The 19389-nt window shown below is 40.9% G+C and overlaps 1 protein-coding gene across 1 annotated transcript; it reads right to left on the reverse strand.

Moving 5' to 3' along the window:
* Positions 1–634: 634 nt before the first annotated feature.
* Positions 635–11073, reverse strand: LOC131226266 (pentatricopeptide repeat-containing protein GUN1, chloroplastic). The gene is made up of 4 exons (XM_058222052.1): positions 9083–11073; positions 6130–6346; positions 1278–1462; positions 635–1143 (listed from the first exon to the last, which is right to left on the reverse strand). The coding sequence occupies exons 1-4, from the start codon at positions 10984–10986 to the stop codon at positions 882–884; spliced, it is 2568 nt and encodes an 855-aa protein (XP_058078035.1). The 5' UTR covers positions 10987–11073; the 3' UTR covers positions 635–881.
* Between the last annotated feature and the right edge of the window lie 8316 nt (positions 11074–19389).

Raw genomic sequence — 19389 nt, forward strand, 5'->3', positions numbered from 1 at the left:
CATGTAAATTGTTTTTGTTTTTTTTGTTCCTTCATCCGGGTTTATGGGAATCAACAGGTTGGATGGCAAATAAACATTAAATAAACATTACTGTGGGCAATAGGAAGTTTTTAATGGTAGGGAATTCAATCACCACTGTTTCCTATAGTATGATCCGCCTGAGATTTGCATCTTCTTTATTTTTGGGTTCATGCCCTAGACTGACCTGGAAAAGCAGATGGATAGCCTAGATATAGAATACATACATCAACGTAGGCCCCATGGTAAGGGCCGCACCTAATCCGCTCCGGCAGTTAGGGAGGGAACTGTATCATAACTACCGCACTTACACGCAGAACAGGTGGTAGCTGGCATGCATGCCTAAGGTGGGACATGTGCCAAATCAGAGCCATTCATCAGGAGGAGATCAAGGCAGACACACCTTAACTTGAAAATCTGGTAGCCAACTCAAAAAAGACAGGCGTATTAGAAAATTTTACAGTAGAAGGAAATGAAAAACATCCATCGGATGCCAAAGTATGTGTGTGGCCCATACTATGAATGGAATGACTCCAATTCAGCAGCATAGCATATATTCACTATAAGATTTGCTGTAAAATAGCTGACAACATGCAAACAAATGCAATTACAGAGAGAATTCGAAGCCCAGAATGATAATTTACTGACCATGTGATGTTCTGCTCAGAAATTAAAGCCGGGAGAAATTCGTATGCTACAAAAGGGAATTTTCCCTTTGTTACAAGGAGAACTAGGATCTTAGAACATGTCAATACCCTTTTTCTCGCGAACCCAAGAAACAAAAACAAAAAAGAAAGAAAAAAAGAAAAGAGAACAAACGAAAACAATGTGAAAAACATGCAGAAAAGCAATACACTAGACATCTACAATGGAAGTATTTGCAAGTCAGGTATTTTATCCAACCGGTTTTCAGTATTTGCTCTGTCGTCATGAAGAATGAGGACCTTCAGTGTACCAGATTCCCTCAACCAGGCAGCGACCACAGGGCCTGTCGATGTAAACCGCCCCACATTGAACTTGGCAACATGGAAAGGGGCGCCCATTCCGTCAAGAAGTGCTTCGATTGCACGCCGAAGGGTGCTATCGCCAACAACCTTGCTGTGTTTTCCCCACCCTGTCAAAATGCTGTACAGAAACAGTAGATTGAAACTCAAAAGGTGGATGAATACCTAGAGAAATAGCCAGTGAGATGATATGTTGATTTTAATGGCATTGGTTTTTTAGAAATTTCTACTGAATCATTGTAAAGGAGTTTCTACCTTATTAACTTCGGCAACTCATGGCCTTCGAAAACAACGGAGCGTATATTAAGCAGCCACGCATGAACCATTGCTTGAGCAGCACCGGAAGACATAAGATGCAAATCCAAGCAAGAATCACACCATGCATTCTCCCAGACATGCCTACGTTTCCCTTCGAGCACAACCAACTGTGCCCCTTGTCTCTGAAAAAAAGGAAAGAGGCAATGACTTTTACAAGCACTACAAGATTTAGAGGCTATATATAACACACAAGATATATCTTTTTTTGATAGGAAAGCTGGTTCGAACCCAATACCTCAATCAGAGCTGTCAATGCTCCGGGCCTGGGGTTGACTAACTTGGCTTTGGCCCAGATTTTGAACTGGTCGAGCTAGGCTAGCAACATTCAAAATTTTGATTTTATTAGGCTTAAACCTGGCCATTGACAATCCTAACCTCGATGTTGAAATGCGGGCTATCCACCATTGAGCTTTGAGTACAAACCCATGTTACATACAAGATATGACAGATAAAAGCTCATTGCATTCACACACACAGGTTCAGTTCGAAATAGATGAAAGCACGAGCTACCAGTAATCCATGTGATTGTGTGGCTTTACTCAAGATCAAAGGCGTGAATTTGCCAACATATATTTGCTTAGCGACAAAGCCTCTCGTAGATATAAGAGAGTATTATAGTCAATTTTTCGTGTTCTTTCAAGGTATTTAAGTTTTAGCAGGGTGATGGTATCAGATCTGAACTTGCAATTGAGGTTTTATTCAGTTGAGATTTGAGATTAGAGCAGAAAACATAGCTTTAACCACTTCTTTCAGATTTTGATACTTGCACAGTTTATCTGATCTTTTAAATCCCTCCAAATCAATCATAACTGTCCACAGTGCAACAGAACAATAGGTGGTAGAAGGGCATAACGAACCAAAGAAAGAGGATAGATATGTGTAGTCTCCTCATCACAAGAAATCCACCTAAAATAATCTCGCTGTTAGGACTCTAGGGTAGTCACACTTCTAGGGTCAATTCCCATCATAGGAATCACATAAAAAATCCATTTTCTCTCATTCAAATATCTCGTCTCATATCTCACTGCTCCATATTCATGGCTGTATAGCCTCATATACACAACAAATCCTAACTAGGGTTATTTCCTATTGGTCCCTTCTTAAGAATAAATGCCAATTTTATTAGACGAGGAAGAGGATGGGATTTCCTCAAAGCAAAATTACAAGCGAGACCGAAAAGACTCAAAAGATGATTGGGAAGCAATGCCCATGATACGGCAACCAATTATGCCCTCTTGAAGACCTCATCAGGTCACCGATGACAATTGTGAAAACATGTCTGGCTTCACTCGGCCCGGATTGACAATAAGCTAGAAAGACTCAATAATCTCCACAATGCTCTCCCTTTGTAAAAGCTGGAGATCGTGAAGGACCTCAGGGATTGCGCTCATAGGGGCTTTTTCGGGCTTTCTTGTACATTTGTGACTTGGGGTGTTATATATTTAACTTGGAGTCGTCATTAGCCAGTTAATTAGATTTCCGCAGTCAGCTAGACCCTACAGAATCTATAAACCAGAGAATCTGAGGATTCCCTTGTCTAAATGACTTTTGAACTGCGACTTGGGATTCTAGGTAAGGGACCATAATAACAAAGAATGAAGGTGATAGGTATCTTCAACACCGGCACAAACGTGCGATTTCTACTTCACAAAACTCGGCTAAATATAAGGGATTTGGTTAGTTCTTGCATCCAAATAACGTAATGGAATGGATGGCATGTGATGCGATGGTGCAATGTCCAACTCAAGAGTGGGAGTGAAGGATTGGCAAAGGTAACCTAGCAGGACCTGTTTACCTGAAAAGATGGTTGAGAAAGGAAAAAGTCTTTGGTTAATCCAAGTTTTTGATGTGACAAGAATTGAAGAATCAACGGGTCACAAAGCATACACTCGAGCCGACTAGACTAGCAGGGTGGTTGAGAGGTGATATGCTTATATAAATGTGCAGTGCAAGGATGATGCGAATGAGGAGTGAAATGTCCACTTTAGGAGTGAGAGTGAGAACTTGACAAAGGCAATCTGGCAAAACATGTTTACCTGATGAGGGACAAAAAATACAAGTCAATCCAGGCTTTTGATGGGCGGGATCCGGAATACCAACAAGGGGCAAAGCATACACTCGGGTGGACCAAGAAAGCAAGGGGGTTAAGAAGGGAAATGATGATGCGTAATGCTGATGTGAAGATGAATAAAGCTTATCTGAGCTAGGTAAATAGGTAAACGGATTATCACAAAAATTAATTGGAGTGGACTGGATCAACCTTTCAGTGGCTCAGGTGACTGAGATTTAAGCTTGGCTAAACTGACCTAAGGCTAGAAGGACTTCCTTTCCTTTTACTCTCCCTCTCTCCTGGTTGATGGATGGGTTGGACCCACTCTCCCTCTCTCCTCTTCCTCAAGATGAAGGAGTTTTGAATTTTTGATGATGATGTGCAAGTGAAGAGAATGGGGTATTTATAGGCATGGAGGGTGGCATTTTAGTGATTTTTGAAAAGTTTAGGGGCTAAATAGGGTTGGAAGAGTTGTAATTGGCTGTTGAAATGGATGTGCCACTTGATATCTTATGATTGGTCAGATGGGTGGTAAAGGATGTGATTTTGGGGAAAACTAGGGGCAAAAGGGTCATTTTAGCCCGAGTGAGACTCTCGAGGCAGGACTCTCGTTCTCTCTCCTCTACCTAACCCCGGATCAAATCTTGCGAGATTCCACGTGACAAGCGGCGCATGATGCACCGCCCACCACATGGATAGGGCCCAGATTTCACCAGGAGCTCTAGTGAGACCCAGGTACCCCCTGGGCTTCTTCCCGTTACTTTATTAGGGTCCTGAGGCTAACTGGGCATGGGCATGGGCATGAATTGGGCTTGGGTTGGGCTCTAGTTTAGGCTTTGGTGGCATACAGATCAATTATTTTACCTTGGCCAGGGTGTCTACACCCTCTTAGACCATCTTCATCCCCATGCCATGCTAAGGAACCCTATTGAACTTGGCGTCTCCCAACTACATTGGAACAAATTAAAAAACCGCTCCCAGACCACTCTAGCAAAGATACAATGCATAAATAGATGGTCAACTGATTCTGCATCTTGGCACACAAAATGCAAACGAATGATCATTTCTCTCTTCCCAAAATATGGAAGCTAGAATCTTGGCAGAATTTTATATGGACCGTTGACTAAACTGACAAAGCCTGAAATGCCTAAAACTCTTCACCCCTCCTTTAGGATCAAGGCAAAATCAACCGGACCAAGAACATTACCATTCCCCAATGACCACACTGCTGCTCTAACTTCCTACTCCTGCCCCAAAATTAAATTAACTACTTTTTTGAATGATTTTTTGGGCGTCAAGGCTATTATTAAATCAGCTACTCCTTAAGGAAATAGAAACCGAATAGAGAGCTCAAGTCATAGCAATCACCTATTTATACAAACTGAATACACAGCTGTATGGGCCGTTATAGTTGTACAGTTGTATAAAAACCAATTTGTATACACATCTCGTGTATAATTCCTAGAAATAGTGTTTAATTGGACTTGTGAGCTCCACGATCCAATCAGTCCATTCTTTTGGGCATCTGATTGGGGATCTGTGGTCTCCACAGTCCAATCAGACTGTTGATTTAGTCCAGATCTGGTTTGATGATCAGATCATCCTGCATCACAATGTGTTATGGAGTAGGAATATAATGGACTGTTTGTTACATCATCCAAGAAGATGATCGTTAACAAAAATAAAAATAAAAAATCATCCAAGATCTGCCAAGATGGTTTGGACATTAAATCAAGACACTCACATCAACAGAATCTATTTAGTTGTACCAGCATATCATTTTAAGCCAAAGTGATTCACACTAGATGAAAATGATGAGAAAGTTCACTATATACTAAGTGGTGGTGATCTGACTGACTCTCCCCCAAATGTTTTAGTGAAGACAATCACCTCAAGGAGTAGAGAGCCTTATCCCAGTTGGGGTTTGATTGGATTAAGGTTTGGATGGGTTAGGGTTTGATAGGATTGAGGATTTTGAGGAAAACAAAAGGAAAATAAAGAAATATGAAGAGATTGAGGGAAGGAGAGAGAGAGAGAGAGAATAAGATATATATATATATATATATATATATATATATATATATATATATATATATATATATATATATATATATATATATATATATATATAAGTGGAATCACTCCATGGCTTTACACCAACTCCAATCATAAGAGGTTTTTGCTGCTCAAAAGTAAAAAAGAGAAATATCATTCAATGCATAATAATCTTCTAGGGTTTAAAGGGGTGTTTTTACAAAAAAAAAAAAAAATCTTATTATTCTAAAATATCCAAAATACCCCCTAAATCAACTAAAAAAAAAACCACAAAATAAATAAATCAACTAAGGAAATAACTAAACTAATGGCCCATCTGTACAAATTGACCATGGTTTTAAGACTTGGACAAGTCCCTGGGACTGTCTGAGTCGACCCGGACTCAGTCGGACTTGTCCGGTCCAACATCGTGAATCACCCACAATTGGCTAAGTTCTAGGATTCACCCCTGACTGAGCAAAGTTGCGTGATCCACCACCAACTCAAGCGAGTTGCAATTCGACTTGAGACTGGACAAGTGATCCAAGTTCCTGAGCCTTTTAACCATGAAACCAATCTAAGAATGCCAGAGAGATCCTCAGGTCAAGTATCATATGATTCCTTGACCAACAATATCATTTACAAATGTGAAACTAATGATTAAATATTAATAGGACTGAAAAGTTATACTGAAACATAGTTTACCTGACCGAAGTGCCATAGCATGTCAGTCAGAGCATTATAGAAGGCAGATGCTGTCGAAGAATCCATGCGCTTCACTTCATCAAAAAGGGATTGTGCTTGAACCCATACTTTCTCTCTGCAGCCCATTAGAAGTCCATGAGCAACACCATATACTTGATTATCAAACAACCGAAGCTCCTCCAATAACATAGAAGCATCTTCAAATGAATTGCAACGGCTGTAACAAGAGTTTCAAGCACAAAATTAATAGATATAAGAGCACAATTTGAGGTGTTTTACTGAAAAAACTGACTGCAATAACACAAAGATCCAGAATAAAATACTATGAGAAAATGGAAAAAGAACCGAAGATGTGTGAAGCAGGCAGCAACTACAAACAAGTGCTTTTGAGGAAAATCGAAGAATCATATACAGCGGGCCTACTTGGTCAGGAGAACCACTTCCATCTGAAGATGGGAATCTACAGGTACTTCACGAAAACGGTGATAAAATTACTTTTGTGGACATGAATTAATGACAGAAATACTCTCATGCTATGGATACAGTGGAATCAAACAATAGAAGAAAGCAAATGAAATGCAACTTGATCCATCCTGAAAGGTAGTAAAACATATAAATCTAAAAGCTCAGCCATTATAACACAGAGTTTTGTGTGCGTGTGTGACCGGCATAACTTGGAAGTTCTTCAAGCCATGAGTTTACAGAAAATGCTTGTTGCCTGAATATCTGAAGGATGCACCTTTTAATGATTGAAGTTCCAAAAAAAATTCCTAGATAGGTAAAAGATGGGATTGAACCAATGTGAACAAAATCCATTTGATAAAGAAACAACTGATGGAAACCCTATGAATAACAAATAAGTGATTCTTCACTCACGCCATCAGAATTACAAAACCTTAAAAAAAAAAAAAAAATAAATAAATAAATAAATTCGAATACATAAGCTTAATACATGAGGAAAAGATGTGGCCAAAGTTAGACATTGGCTGCCAGCCTGACGCAAACCACTTCCTTTATCCAGGCTTGGGATTGGCAATGGGGGTGTAAAATTCCCTCTGGTAGAGTTTTGTGCTCTCATTGCCCAAAAGAATGTTGGTAGAGAAAGAGATGTAAGAAAAGATTCCATGACCTATGATTTAACTGGGGATATGGTCCTTAAATAGAGAGGAATCGCAGAACAGGATTCAAGTAGCCAACCCCAATTAGTTGGGATCAGGCTTGGATGACAACAATGACGATGATGAAGCTTAATACATAGACACAGCCACACCAACTAGAGAAATGATATGGCTAAAATAACTACCTAGCGGTTCATTAGTCTTGCTTGTGGATGTCATTTTTCTTTTTCTATTTTTTCTTTTGAGAGTTCGCTTGCGAATGCCACTCAAATTGGGAGAGTTCTGTAACCAATTAAGGTGATTCCTGAACAGATAATTCAAAGTATTTCCAGCACTTGTCAAAGATACAGCTGGAAACACAAGGATACTGATAAGGAACTATTATCATTGACCTTAGGGCTGCACAACTGTGCCTTTTCAACCATTTCCTAAATGTTGCTGGCTCATCCTCTGTACATGTAGCATCTATATGCATCAAATCATCAATACAGGCATGCCCAAATTGTCGGCTTTGTGGACAGAGCATAGTCCAAACAACACACTGGTCGAATGATCTTAACCATCTGATACTGACAGTGGAATTTGGACAATGGAATGGAAACTTTCTTTTGAACTGTCCATCTAAACGCCGCCAATTGGGTGGTTATTATTTCCCAATCAGTTGATTTTCTACATATGCTCCATCCTAAAGGGACCATAGTTTGGATGGTCTGTATTGATATACATTTGCCACATTACATTGATGAGCTACCAACAGTTAATAAGTGGTGGAAAACTGCACATATTAGTCTAGTCCCTGGCCTTAACATTGATTCTATGAACCCAAGAAGGAAAAACTGTTGAAATTGAAAATGCAATGTTAACTGCATGATCCTCTACCCAACTACTGTTAGAAATGTCAAGATGGATATGTACTTGGTAAACTTTATGTGAACCAGTTGGGTCCAGCTCAGCTTTTTATATTTACTTGTGCTCTGGATAAACAAATCATGATGCTAGAGGTGAAACAAGCCAAGTCAACTAGCAGTCCAGTGGACAACCCACAGCTTCTGTATCAGAGTTGTCAGACTAGGAAGTGGTTAATGCGAACTACAACTACATAGTGAACCAATGACACTATGTACAGATAGGGAGATGAGATAGTGGAGCCAGAAGAACCAGAATATGGTAGAGCCATCTCTCTACAATACATGGGGCGATGTGCAAATCAGGTCCACCATATGCAAGGTCCTAGCACGGATGGTCCATGTCTCAAAAATCACAACTATTAGACAAAATCCTATCCATCTGATCTGGGGAAATTAAAATGACAATGGAAAATAAAAACAGTTAACAGTCAAATATGCAGTGGGTAAACTGTAGAAAAAGTAACGGAAAGGATTGTCTAATGGTTCTATTTTTAAAACATAAGCTATCCATCTTGTGCTAGTATATGCATGGCCCCAATTGATACATAACCCTGAGATGGCTCTACCATCCTTTGGTTCTTCCGGGTCTACCTTATCATCTCTTGTGCAAACATTGCATTCACAATGCTTTTTTTCCATATTCAACATGCACATTTTCGCGGGAAGAGGAAAAAAAAAAGTGCATTATAACCAGAGATGGAGATAACCAGCAGAGCAAAGAAAAATTCCTTGGATAGATATAGTTTTGCTTTAATAGACGCATTGCCATGCTGTTAAAAACAACAATAATGTGTATATGTGGATTTATGAACATGTGTCTAACATACCATATAATCATCATACAAGCACTCACACTCCAATATTCTTAATGTGAGAACAGACGTTGTATGCAATCATATGTGCAAAGGAATACAGAAAAGTTTATACCTGCAAGCATTCAAAATGGCAGAGAAGGTAACTACATTAGGTTTTATTTTCAACTCGTGCATCTTATGAAACACTCCCAAAATGCACAAGATCTCCTGAGACTTGCTCATATCTTCCATCACTGGCCGCTCCTCATCAGCTAGCTGCCCAAAAATCCTCATAACCTGATTATCCCCATCACCCCCCACCTCAATCTTCCCAACATCACCATTTGGAGATTTGTGAACCTCAGTAGTCTCACTCACAGCTTCTTGTATTTGGGCAGCCTTTGACCGACCAAACGCATCAATGATCGAATTGTAAGTAACAACATTCGGCCGGATCCCTTCCCTTGTCATCTCATCAAGCAACGATACAGCTGACTCCACCAGCCCGTTCTTACACAATGCGTCAATCAATGCACTGTACAAAACGACATCTGCCTTCAATCCTGCCTGCTTAAACTCCCTAAATATCTCCAACGCCTCTCTGTACATCCCCCCTTTCGAATATGTATCAATTAACGTCGAATAAGTCAACACATTCGGTGAAACACATTCTGCCTTCATCTCTCCAAACAGGTACTTAACTGCATCGTACTTCCCTTGCTTCCCATACCCGCCCAAAAGAGCATTATAGGTAACAACATCCTTCTTAATACCTGACCGCTCCATCTCCTCACAGACGCTCAAAGCTTCTTCGAACCGCCCGAGCTTCGCATAAATTGAAAGCAGCGTATTGTATGAAACTCTATCCAATCCAATCCCCACAAACTTCATTTCCTTGAACAAATTCAGCGCCTCATCCAACCGTCCTGCCTTCGCATATCCATCGATCATTGTACTGTAAGTTACCACATTCGGCATCACATTCTTATCCGACATCTCCGCCATTACCTCGCTCGCCAAATCCATCTGCCCACCTTTAGAGACAGCATCCAAGAGCGTGTTATAGGTGAAGATATCACGATCTATCCCCCGATAAACCATCTCATTGAACATGTCCTTTGCTTCCTCCCAAAATCCACCACGGCTACACACGGCGAGAAGTGAATTGAATGTAATCCGATCCGGGTGGACCCCGTTCCGGGCCATCTCATCAAAAATGCCCAGCACCCTATTGAAATCCACACCCCCTTTCCCACACGCATCGATCACGGCATTGTATGTGACCAAATTCGGCTTCAAGCACGAATCTTTCATTGACCCAAAAACCCTAATGGCCTCCTCAGAGAACCCATTCCGCCCATAGGCACTAATCAAAGCAGAGAAGGCGTAAACAGTATTTCCATACCCTCCGGTGATTGAAGCATCAAAGACCTGCTTGGCGAGGTCAACACGGCCCATCCGCCCCAGAATGCTAATCATAGCACTGACCAGCTTGCCCTGCTCGGTGCGGCGCCGCTCGCGGCGGACAGCGAACTCGAAGCAGCGGACGGCCTTGGAGCACTCCCCAAGGTTGCCGAGCTCACGAAGCAGGAAGGCGTAGTCGTCAGGGCCTGCGAGCTTGGACTGGAAGGCGGCGAGGACGTCATCGACAGTACCATCATCGGCCCCAAATCGGGTGGCCTGGAGGAGGGCTTCCTCAGCGGCGGAGCTGTGGCGAGACCCGGCGAGAGTGGATTTCAGGCGTGAGGAGTGGGTTTTGGAGACGAAGCGGGTGGAGCGGCGGCCGCGGAAATCAGGACTAAGTTGGGATTTGGGAGAAAGGGAGGGGCAAATTGGGGAAAGGGAGAGAGGAGGGTTTTGGGGGGGTTTAGGGGCATTTCGGGAAGAGGGGCGAAGGGAGAAGGATTGGGAGGGCCAAGGGTAGTTTTGAGGGTGGTTTTGGAGATGGTTTTGAGGGTGGTTTTGTGGGTAATGGTGGTTTTGGTGATAGGGTTTGGAGGGAGTGAGAGAGCAGTGTGGGGGTGTTGGAGAGGCCATTGGATTTTGGCGGAGATTCTCACGGATGAATGGCGTTTTATAGATGCCTGTTTTTCAGACATTGATATTTATTTTTTATTTTTCATTTTTTTATTTATGATATTGTTACGGATAATCTATCTACTTTTTTGTATTTTTCAAATATACTATGTTTTCTCCTAATTACTAAAGTCAAGCTTCTCAGGCTGTGTTAAGACCCAAGTGACCTCGTGCAACTAGCGTCGGACGTGGTTTGGCTGATTTTTCAAACACCAGCCAGGTAGCTAGTGTCAAAGCTCTGTAATCCACCATGATGTGTGTGTTTTATTCACTTCGTTCACCCATTTTTTCAGATCATTTTATGCATAGCCAAAAAATGAAGCAGATCCAAGTCTCAAGTGGACCACACTATAGGAAAAAAGAAATGGAAAGACTGGTTTCCACTGTCTAAATCTTCGTAGGGCCCACAACGGTATTTACTTGCCATTTAAATTTAACTTGTTCATAAGGTAACATAGGACAGAGGGGAAATACAAATATCAGCTTAATCCAAAAATTCCATTAATCTCAGGAAGCTTTCTTATAAGTGCTCAATCACCATTATTTCTGGTGTGGTTCACTTGAGTCTCGATCTAGTTTTTTCCCTTGTGCCTTAAAATAAGCTGAAAAAATAGATGAATGGTGTGGATAATGTACATCATGGTGGGCCACAGAGCTTTAACGCCAGCTAGTTGGCTAGTGTACGGGTCACCAGCCCATTGCGTCCGCTCTGGAATCGGGTCGGCTACTCCCCTGCTTCTCCGTGGGCCCACAATGATGTATATTTTTCATCCATGCCGTCCATATATTTTTCTATATCATTTATAGTATGAGACCAAAAAAGAGCTATATCCCAGTCTCAAGTGGACCACATTACAGGAAACAGTGTTGAATGAATATTGACCATTAAAAACTTTCTGGGGGTCATAAAAGTTTTGGATCAAGCTGATCTTTGATTTTTCCCCTCATCTGGGTCTTTAAGACCTAATCAACAGATTGGATGTTGAATAAACAGTATAATGGGCCTTAGGAGGATTTTAATGAAGGATATCCAACCATTATTGTTTTCCTGTCGTGAGGATCACCTGGGACCTTTATCTCTCTAATATTTTGTATCAAGCATTAAAATGATCTTTAAAAATGGATGAACAGAATGGATGAAGTACTTACATCATGAAGGGGGCCCACAGATCACCGAACATCAGCCAGGGGCTGGTGGCAGGGGGAGTAGCCAATCCGTTCCCGTCCGCTCTAGTCCACGACCGTTGTGGCATCCAATCCCATCAACTGTTTCAACCGTCCGTCACCATCAGGTGAATAAAAATTCATGCCCATTCAATCGTTAGTCGGCCACCACATAAAAAACACAACATGCACCATCCAAAAACCTTCAAATTCATGGATGGCCCACTTAATGATCTGATCAGCACGATTGTTGGTTATGATGGTGATTACGGTGGGGTGAACCTGTTAGACGGTCTGGATGGCATGCACACACCACACCAGGTGGGCCCCACAGTGCTCAGAAATTTATCACTAGGAACACAGACAAGGGCATTTCCGTCACACTACAGAAGATATTTGGGGGCCGTTACAAAGTCAAGGAATTTCTGATAAAATCGAATAAAATCGAAAGAAATAGAAATTTCAACAAATACTCTGTTTTTGAGAGCTTTCCCGGGAGGAAGTGAATGGATATTCATATACGTTTATGAGGACAGTTCATGAGGTGGGGCCCACCATTCGCCGAGTGAGAAACAGGGACTCGTATTGCGAAGCGCAGCACGAGGATCGAAGTGTCGGTAACTTGTGCTACTAGAAAAGCTTATGTGGGCCCCACCATGATGTATGTATTTTATCCACGCCGTCCATCCATTTTCTCAACTCATTTCAAGAATGAGACTGAAAATTAGCGGATCCAATCTCAGGTGGACCATATCAGGAAACAATGCTAATTAAATATCCACCGTTAAAAACTTCCTACAGCACACTGTACTGATTATTTGTCATCCAACCTATTGGATTAGGTCACCCAACTTTTATAGCCTCAGGGAGTTTTCAACGGTAGGCATCCAGTCACCGCTTGTTCTTATGGTGTGGTCCATTTGAGTTGTGGATCTAAGTCATTTTTGAGTTTAAGCCCTAAAATGAGCTGGAAAAATGGATGAACAGCATGGATAAAACACATACATCATGTGGGGTCCACAGAAATTTTCTGGTCCCATACATACTATGCTGTGGTAAGAATACGCAGGATTTTGGTACGCTGGGGCATGGTTTAGTGGTCCACATTGTCGATCTACTGGGCCCAGTATGAATGGAGTCTGATTGAATTGGTAGCCATCAAATGGACGGCTGTGATATCCCACATGATGGCCCACCTGATGAACAAAATAGATATGGATGGTTACAAGCTGTTGACCATTCCCTACAACGAAAACGGATTGGGTACTGCAGTTGCTCGGTGCCTATTATCCTACTGAGTAAACTAGTTCAGGCCCACCTTTAACGTATGTCGTTAATCCATTCCGTCCATCCGTTTTTCCAGGTCATTTTAGGGGTTGAGACCTAAATCAAAGTATATAAAAAGCTCAAGTGGATCATACCGCAGTAAACAGTGGGAATAATGATTTCCACCGTTGAAACCTTCCCAGGGACCACAGTGATGTTTACTTGTCATCCAAACCGTTCATAAGATCACACAGATATAATCATATAGATGAATGGAAAACAAAATATCAGGTTAATCCAAAACTTCCATGGGCCCCAAGAATTTGTTAATAGTAGACGTTCAATTCAAACTGTTTCCTGTGGTGTGGCCAACTCGAGCTCTGTATATATTCATTTTTTGGCTCAAAGCTATAAAATTATCTGATAAAATAGATGAACGGAGTGGATAAAATATATAAATCACAGTAGACCCCATGGAGTTTACTTAGTACGCAATCTGCTCTCCCTGGAAAACTCTCATCGAGAAGTGATGCACGCCTTTCAGTTCGTACAAGTAGGACCCGAGGTTCAGTGATTGAGACCGTTGATATCATGGTCCCCACAGTGGATGTCCCATGCACCAGAAAATCTCCCATAAGGAAAATATCCTAACCTTCAAATAGGTGAGCCTCAATATATCAACGGTTTGGATCACTGAATCATGGGCTAGAGTTGCGTGGCTGGAGCATTGTATAATACAACTCCTTTTGCAAAGGGCTGTTCATTTGCAGACTGAAAAGGAGGGTAAATCCAAGATTTTCACAGGTGGGCCCCTGATGTTCATCCAATGGCAGTTCGCAGGCACCTCGAAAAATCTTCAAGACTATAAAATCTTGTACCTTCAATTATTGATTCACGAAAGGAACGGTCTATATTCCAATGAAATGATCAAAGCCTTTAAATACTCCAAGATATTTTTTCCTCCACCATCCACGTAGATGACTATCATATGAACGGTCTGGATCATTGAAAATGAGTAAAATCCAACGTCCATAGTCGCGATGTATCCTGCAACTATAAGTCGGGACGCATTGTACCAAAACTCTCAACGGTTCAGATAATCGAATCCAATGGCTGTTATCCCTGCATATCATGTACATGGATGCATGAGAGCGCTTTTTGCAAACCTCATTAAAGAGAAAAGCTGGGCTTTGACACTTATACGGTACATACGCGCCTGATATTTAATGGGTGGAAATACTTGGGTACCTCGCGATAGGTACCTAGCGTGATCAGTTTCACTAAAGTGGGAGAAATGAATTATGATGAAGTAAATCCATACCGTTCATAACGTACATCAAACTATTTTAGTCTTGTATTTCAAAATTCAAGATGGTTAAACAATAAAGTGGACCATCCAGAATAATAAACATAAACCCTCTAATTTCATGAGGTATTGCCCACCTGAGTTTTAGAATACCGTTACTTTGGGTAATTATTTCATCCATATGATTCATATGAGACGAATGGATTGGATGCCATATAAACACTACGTTGGGTACTAAAGAAAAATAAGGGCCGATGTTCAATCCCAACTATTTCCTTTGGGTTGACTAAATAAGATTTAGATGACACAATCATTTCTTTCAACGGTTAAAATATATCATCTTACCTTATTGACGGTGTGGATCTCATGAAATATTCACTCATGTGGCTCTAGATTTGTAAAACTAACTCCGGTAGATACCTAACCGAATAAGCCCCTGAATCTCCGAAAAGCTGGCCCAATCGTATCAAGTGAAAAGGTAGAAGTGCAAAGAGCCTTTTTTAAATATAATTAACATGGCGAAAAGGATAGCTGATTTCGTCCTGCGCCAACTACTGAGACGCGGATTTCCTGCGAAAGACTTTCGAAGCTTACGCTGTGGGATGCTAGCTGGGGCCCGCCGTGATGTTTGTGAGAAATCTAACCCTTCATTCGTTTTGCAAGATCATTTTAAGGACTGTTTGATTTTCTATGGTAAACATAATTGTACTGTAAATACTGTAATGTTTATTTCTATTGCTAATTAGAGCATTGTTTACGAGGATTGATTTAACTGTTACTTTTTTCAAGGTTAAAATCGACTGATGCTGCTAAATATTTATGGGACCGTAATGTTGTATTTGGATTATCCACACCTTCTATCCGTTGTGCCAACTGAATTTAGGCCACGAGCTAAAAAATTAGCCAGATTTAAATTTCAAGTGGATCACACTACAAGAAAAAGATTATCAAACACCCATCATTAAAAACTTCTTAGGGCTACTATTTACTTTGGCGTGGGCCACTTCAATGTTGGATCTACCTCATTTTTCGGCTCATGACTCAAAATCTCATGATAAAGTAAATGTACGATGCGGACATGTCATGTACATAATGGTGGAGCCCATAAATTTTAGTTAATTCTTTTAAACTGTTTTCTTTCACTATGTGTTTCCAAGCAGAACTAAATTGTAAGAAAATGATAGTTGCAGGGCATTTACGGTGAGTTGGAAAAACCAAACAAGCCTTTAATACATTTGATCAAAAAAAAAGTGAATCCAAAACTCAAGTGAGCTGCACGACAGAAACCGTGGGCGTAACTTTCTGCGCAAGATTTTCGCAGGAAACCCTCGTCCGGCGAGGCGGGAGTGGATTAGGTGAGCACATCCACCGAGGTGGGTGGAACCCTGATGTGTGTTGCTTATATCGATACCGTTCAATCATTTTGAAAGCTCATTTTAGTGCATGATCCAAGAAATGAATCAGATTCAAAATTTATGTGTACCATACCATAGGAAACCGTAGTGACTGAATTGCCATAATTAAAAACTTCTTAAGGACCCGGCATGTTTATTTTCCATCCAACCCGTTGGTAATATCACAAAGACCTAGATGAAGAGACTGCACATATCAGCTTGATCCAAAACTTTCGTACGCCACCAGAAGTTTTTAATGGTCGATTATTACTGTTTATTGTATTATGGTCCACCTGAATTTGGATTTGCTACAATTTTTTTTTGATACCCTAAAAGGAGTCTTCAATAAGGATGGACGGGGTGGATGTAGTCATGTACATCACAGTGGGCCCCACGGCCAGGGGTTCCACCCACCTCTCACCTAATCCGTTCCCCGTCCAGGCAGGGCTCTCTAGGGGCCCACCTTGATGTACGGGTTCTATCCACGTTGACCATATATTTTTACCTATTATTTTAGGGCACGAAGAAAAAAAGAGGCGGATGAAAGGTTCACCACAAAGTGAGGATTGAACGCCATCATTAGAAACTTTTTTGAGCCACATAGGTTCCGGATGAAGCTGTTTTGTATGTACGGAACGTCCACCATTGAAGTTGTTTCACTTACTGTGGTGTGGTCCGCTTGAAATGATACGAAAGATGAATGAATGGCAATTATAAAATTCACGTGTCAAAAGGCGGGAGAAAAGGAGATAAAAGTTGATAGTGGATTAGGTGTTTATCAGATGTCTGCAATTTGACTGGAAGAGTGATCAATAGATGTTATTGACAGACAACTCAATCCCATTGAGTAGTAAAAGTATGACAATCTCATTGACAGGCCACTGGATCATTTCAAGAAAATTTTGATTTTTTCTATTGGAAATTATACAGATTGATATAATTTTTGTATAATGTGGAAACTAAAAATTACAAATAAATCTGAAATATGGACAGGCTGAAGCATGTCTGAAGCGCTGTCCTTAAAGCGTTATTTGCCTCTACTCAAGTGAATTGAGTATGTTGATAGGTTACAGGCAAATCGCTTCTAGGATATGACGAGACTGGTGTGGGTCTGCGTTCAACAAACATGAAGGCTCACCTATTGGAACTCTATTACACTCAGTCTGGCAAAAATACAATAAAAGAAAAATCTCAGAAGAAAAAAAAAAGAAGAAAATTATGATTTAGACCACTGTACTGGTGAAGTCTTCAGCCACTGATTCAGTTGAACCATTCTAGACTACACCGTTGGTCTATTCTTCTTGCAAAGATTTAACCGTTGTTATATTGCTAGAATTACTGGAGTATAGAGAGATGAGTAGTGAGTTGTCTGAATTAGTATGGTAGTACTGGATTGGGTTGTGAGATGGTTTGAATTTTATTATCTGTGTATGAGATTAAACCATTCTTAACCATGAACTTCAAGGTACTATACCCTGCATGGGCTAGTCTATCATGCCACAGTCCCGCGGATTCAACCATATATAGAGAAGTGCTACTTTCATTCAAAGAAAACTTAATCATTCCGTTACAAGTATATCCCTTTCCGACAAAATTCTCATTTTTAAACAGAATCAGTTTACCTGACTCGTACACCACCCTTATGCCTGGTTTTCCCAGAAGATCCCCAGAAACTAAGTTTCGCCCCATGTCTGGGACGTGCAATACATTAGTCAGAATCACTTTCTTTCCAGAAGTGAATATCAGTTCGACAGTTCCTTTGCCGACGACCTTCGATCAGACTTCATTACTCATTTGGACTTCTTGACCATCGGTCAATTCCTCATAGGTTTCGAAGACTGATTTGTCGTAGCACACATGTACTGTAACAGCAGTATCATACCACCAACCTGGAACTTTGCCTTGGATGGTATTCACTTCAGTGATCATAGTCACGATATCGCTTTCTTCTACTGCACTTGCCTCTTTTTTAGACTTGCGATATCGGCATACTTGAGCATAGTACCCAGTTTTCCCACAAACATGGCATGGACCTTTAAACTTTTTGTTCTTCTTTTAGGTGTTTTTCTTGAATTTTCTTTTATTGGGTTTTAGGGAGTCGTCCTTCTCGGGGTTCTTGTTATTAGTGTTCTCTATTGCATATACCTTGGACGAGGCATTTCCGTTATCATTCTTTCTGTCGCGGTTACAGGATTCTTCTTCAATTCTAAGGTGTTTCTAGATTTGTTCCAGTGTGTAGTCCTCAGTTTTATGCAACAACTTCTTTCTATAGTCTCTCCACATCGGAGGCAATTTAGCGATTATAGCCCCGACTTGGAATGATTCAGGAAGATCAATTTTTATCGCTTTGATTTTGTTTACTATTAGTTGCAGTTCTTGGATTTGGGGCAGCAGCGGTTTATTATCTACCATGCTGAAGTAAAAATACATGGCGATGAGAAACTTGTTGGTACCTTCTTCTTCAGCCTTATATTTGAACTCCAAAGCGGCCCAGATCTCCTTTGCTGATGATGTCTATTGGTACAGATCGTACAGACGGTCGGAGAGCGCATTCAGAATGTGTCCTCGACACAAGAGTTCGTCTTCGGCACGTTTGGTGCGGGCGCCACCTGTTCAGGTGTATCTGTGTCAGATGCTTTAGGTAGGCTTGAAGATTTGGATCTAATATGTAATACATCTTCAGCGCCGTCAGGAGAAATTTCAGCTTATCTTGCCATCTTGTAAAATTGGTTCCATCGAACCGATCAAGACGTATCAAGTCCTGATTCATCAACTTGATGGATGAAGCACTGTCGGCTTTCATTAAATAACGCTTTAAGATTGTTTGAAATTATACAAATTGATATAATTTTTGTATAATGTGGAAACCAAAAATTGTAAATAAATCTAAAATATGGACAGGCTGAAGCACGTCTGAAACGTTATCCTTAAAGCATTATTTACCCCTACTCAAGTGAATTGAGTATGCTGATAGGTTACAGGCAAATCGCTTTTAGGATATGACGAGCCTGATGTGGGTCTGTGTTCGGCAAACACGAAGGCCCACCTATTGGAACTCTATTACACTCAGTCTGACAGAAATACAATAAAAGAAAAAATTCCAAAAGAAAGAAAAAGAAGAAAATTATGATTTAGACCACTGCACTGGTCAAGTCTTCAGCCACTGGTTCAGTTGAACCATTCTAGACCACACCGTTGGTCTATTCTTCTTGCAAAGATTTAACCTTTGCTATA

Source organism: Magnolia sinica, chromosome 14 (assembly GCF_029962835.1).
Source record: "Magnolia sinica isolate HGM2019 chromosome 14, MsV1, whole genome shotgun sequence".
In the NCBI taxonomy this organism is placed as follows: domain Eukaryota; kingdom Viridiplantae; phylum Streptophyta; class Magnoliopsida; order Magnoliales; family Magnoliaceae; genus Magnolia; species Magnolia sinica.

Bases quoted from the DNA above. Each gene is read 5' to 3' on its own strand.
- LOC131226266 (XM_058222052.1), bottom strand. From the start codon at position 10,986: ATGGCCTCTCCAACACCCCCACACTGCTCTCTCACTCCCTCCAAACCC. The intron at 6,347-9,082 runs GTATAAACTTTT...CTCTTGTTACAG, and splicing joins GCCATTTTGAATGCTTGCAG to CCGTTGCAATTCATTTGAAG. The intron at 1,463-6,129 runs GTAAACTATGTT...CCTTTTTTTCAG, and splicing joins TGCTATGGCACTTCGGTCAG to AGACAAGGGGCACAGTTGGT.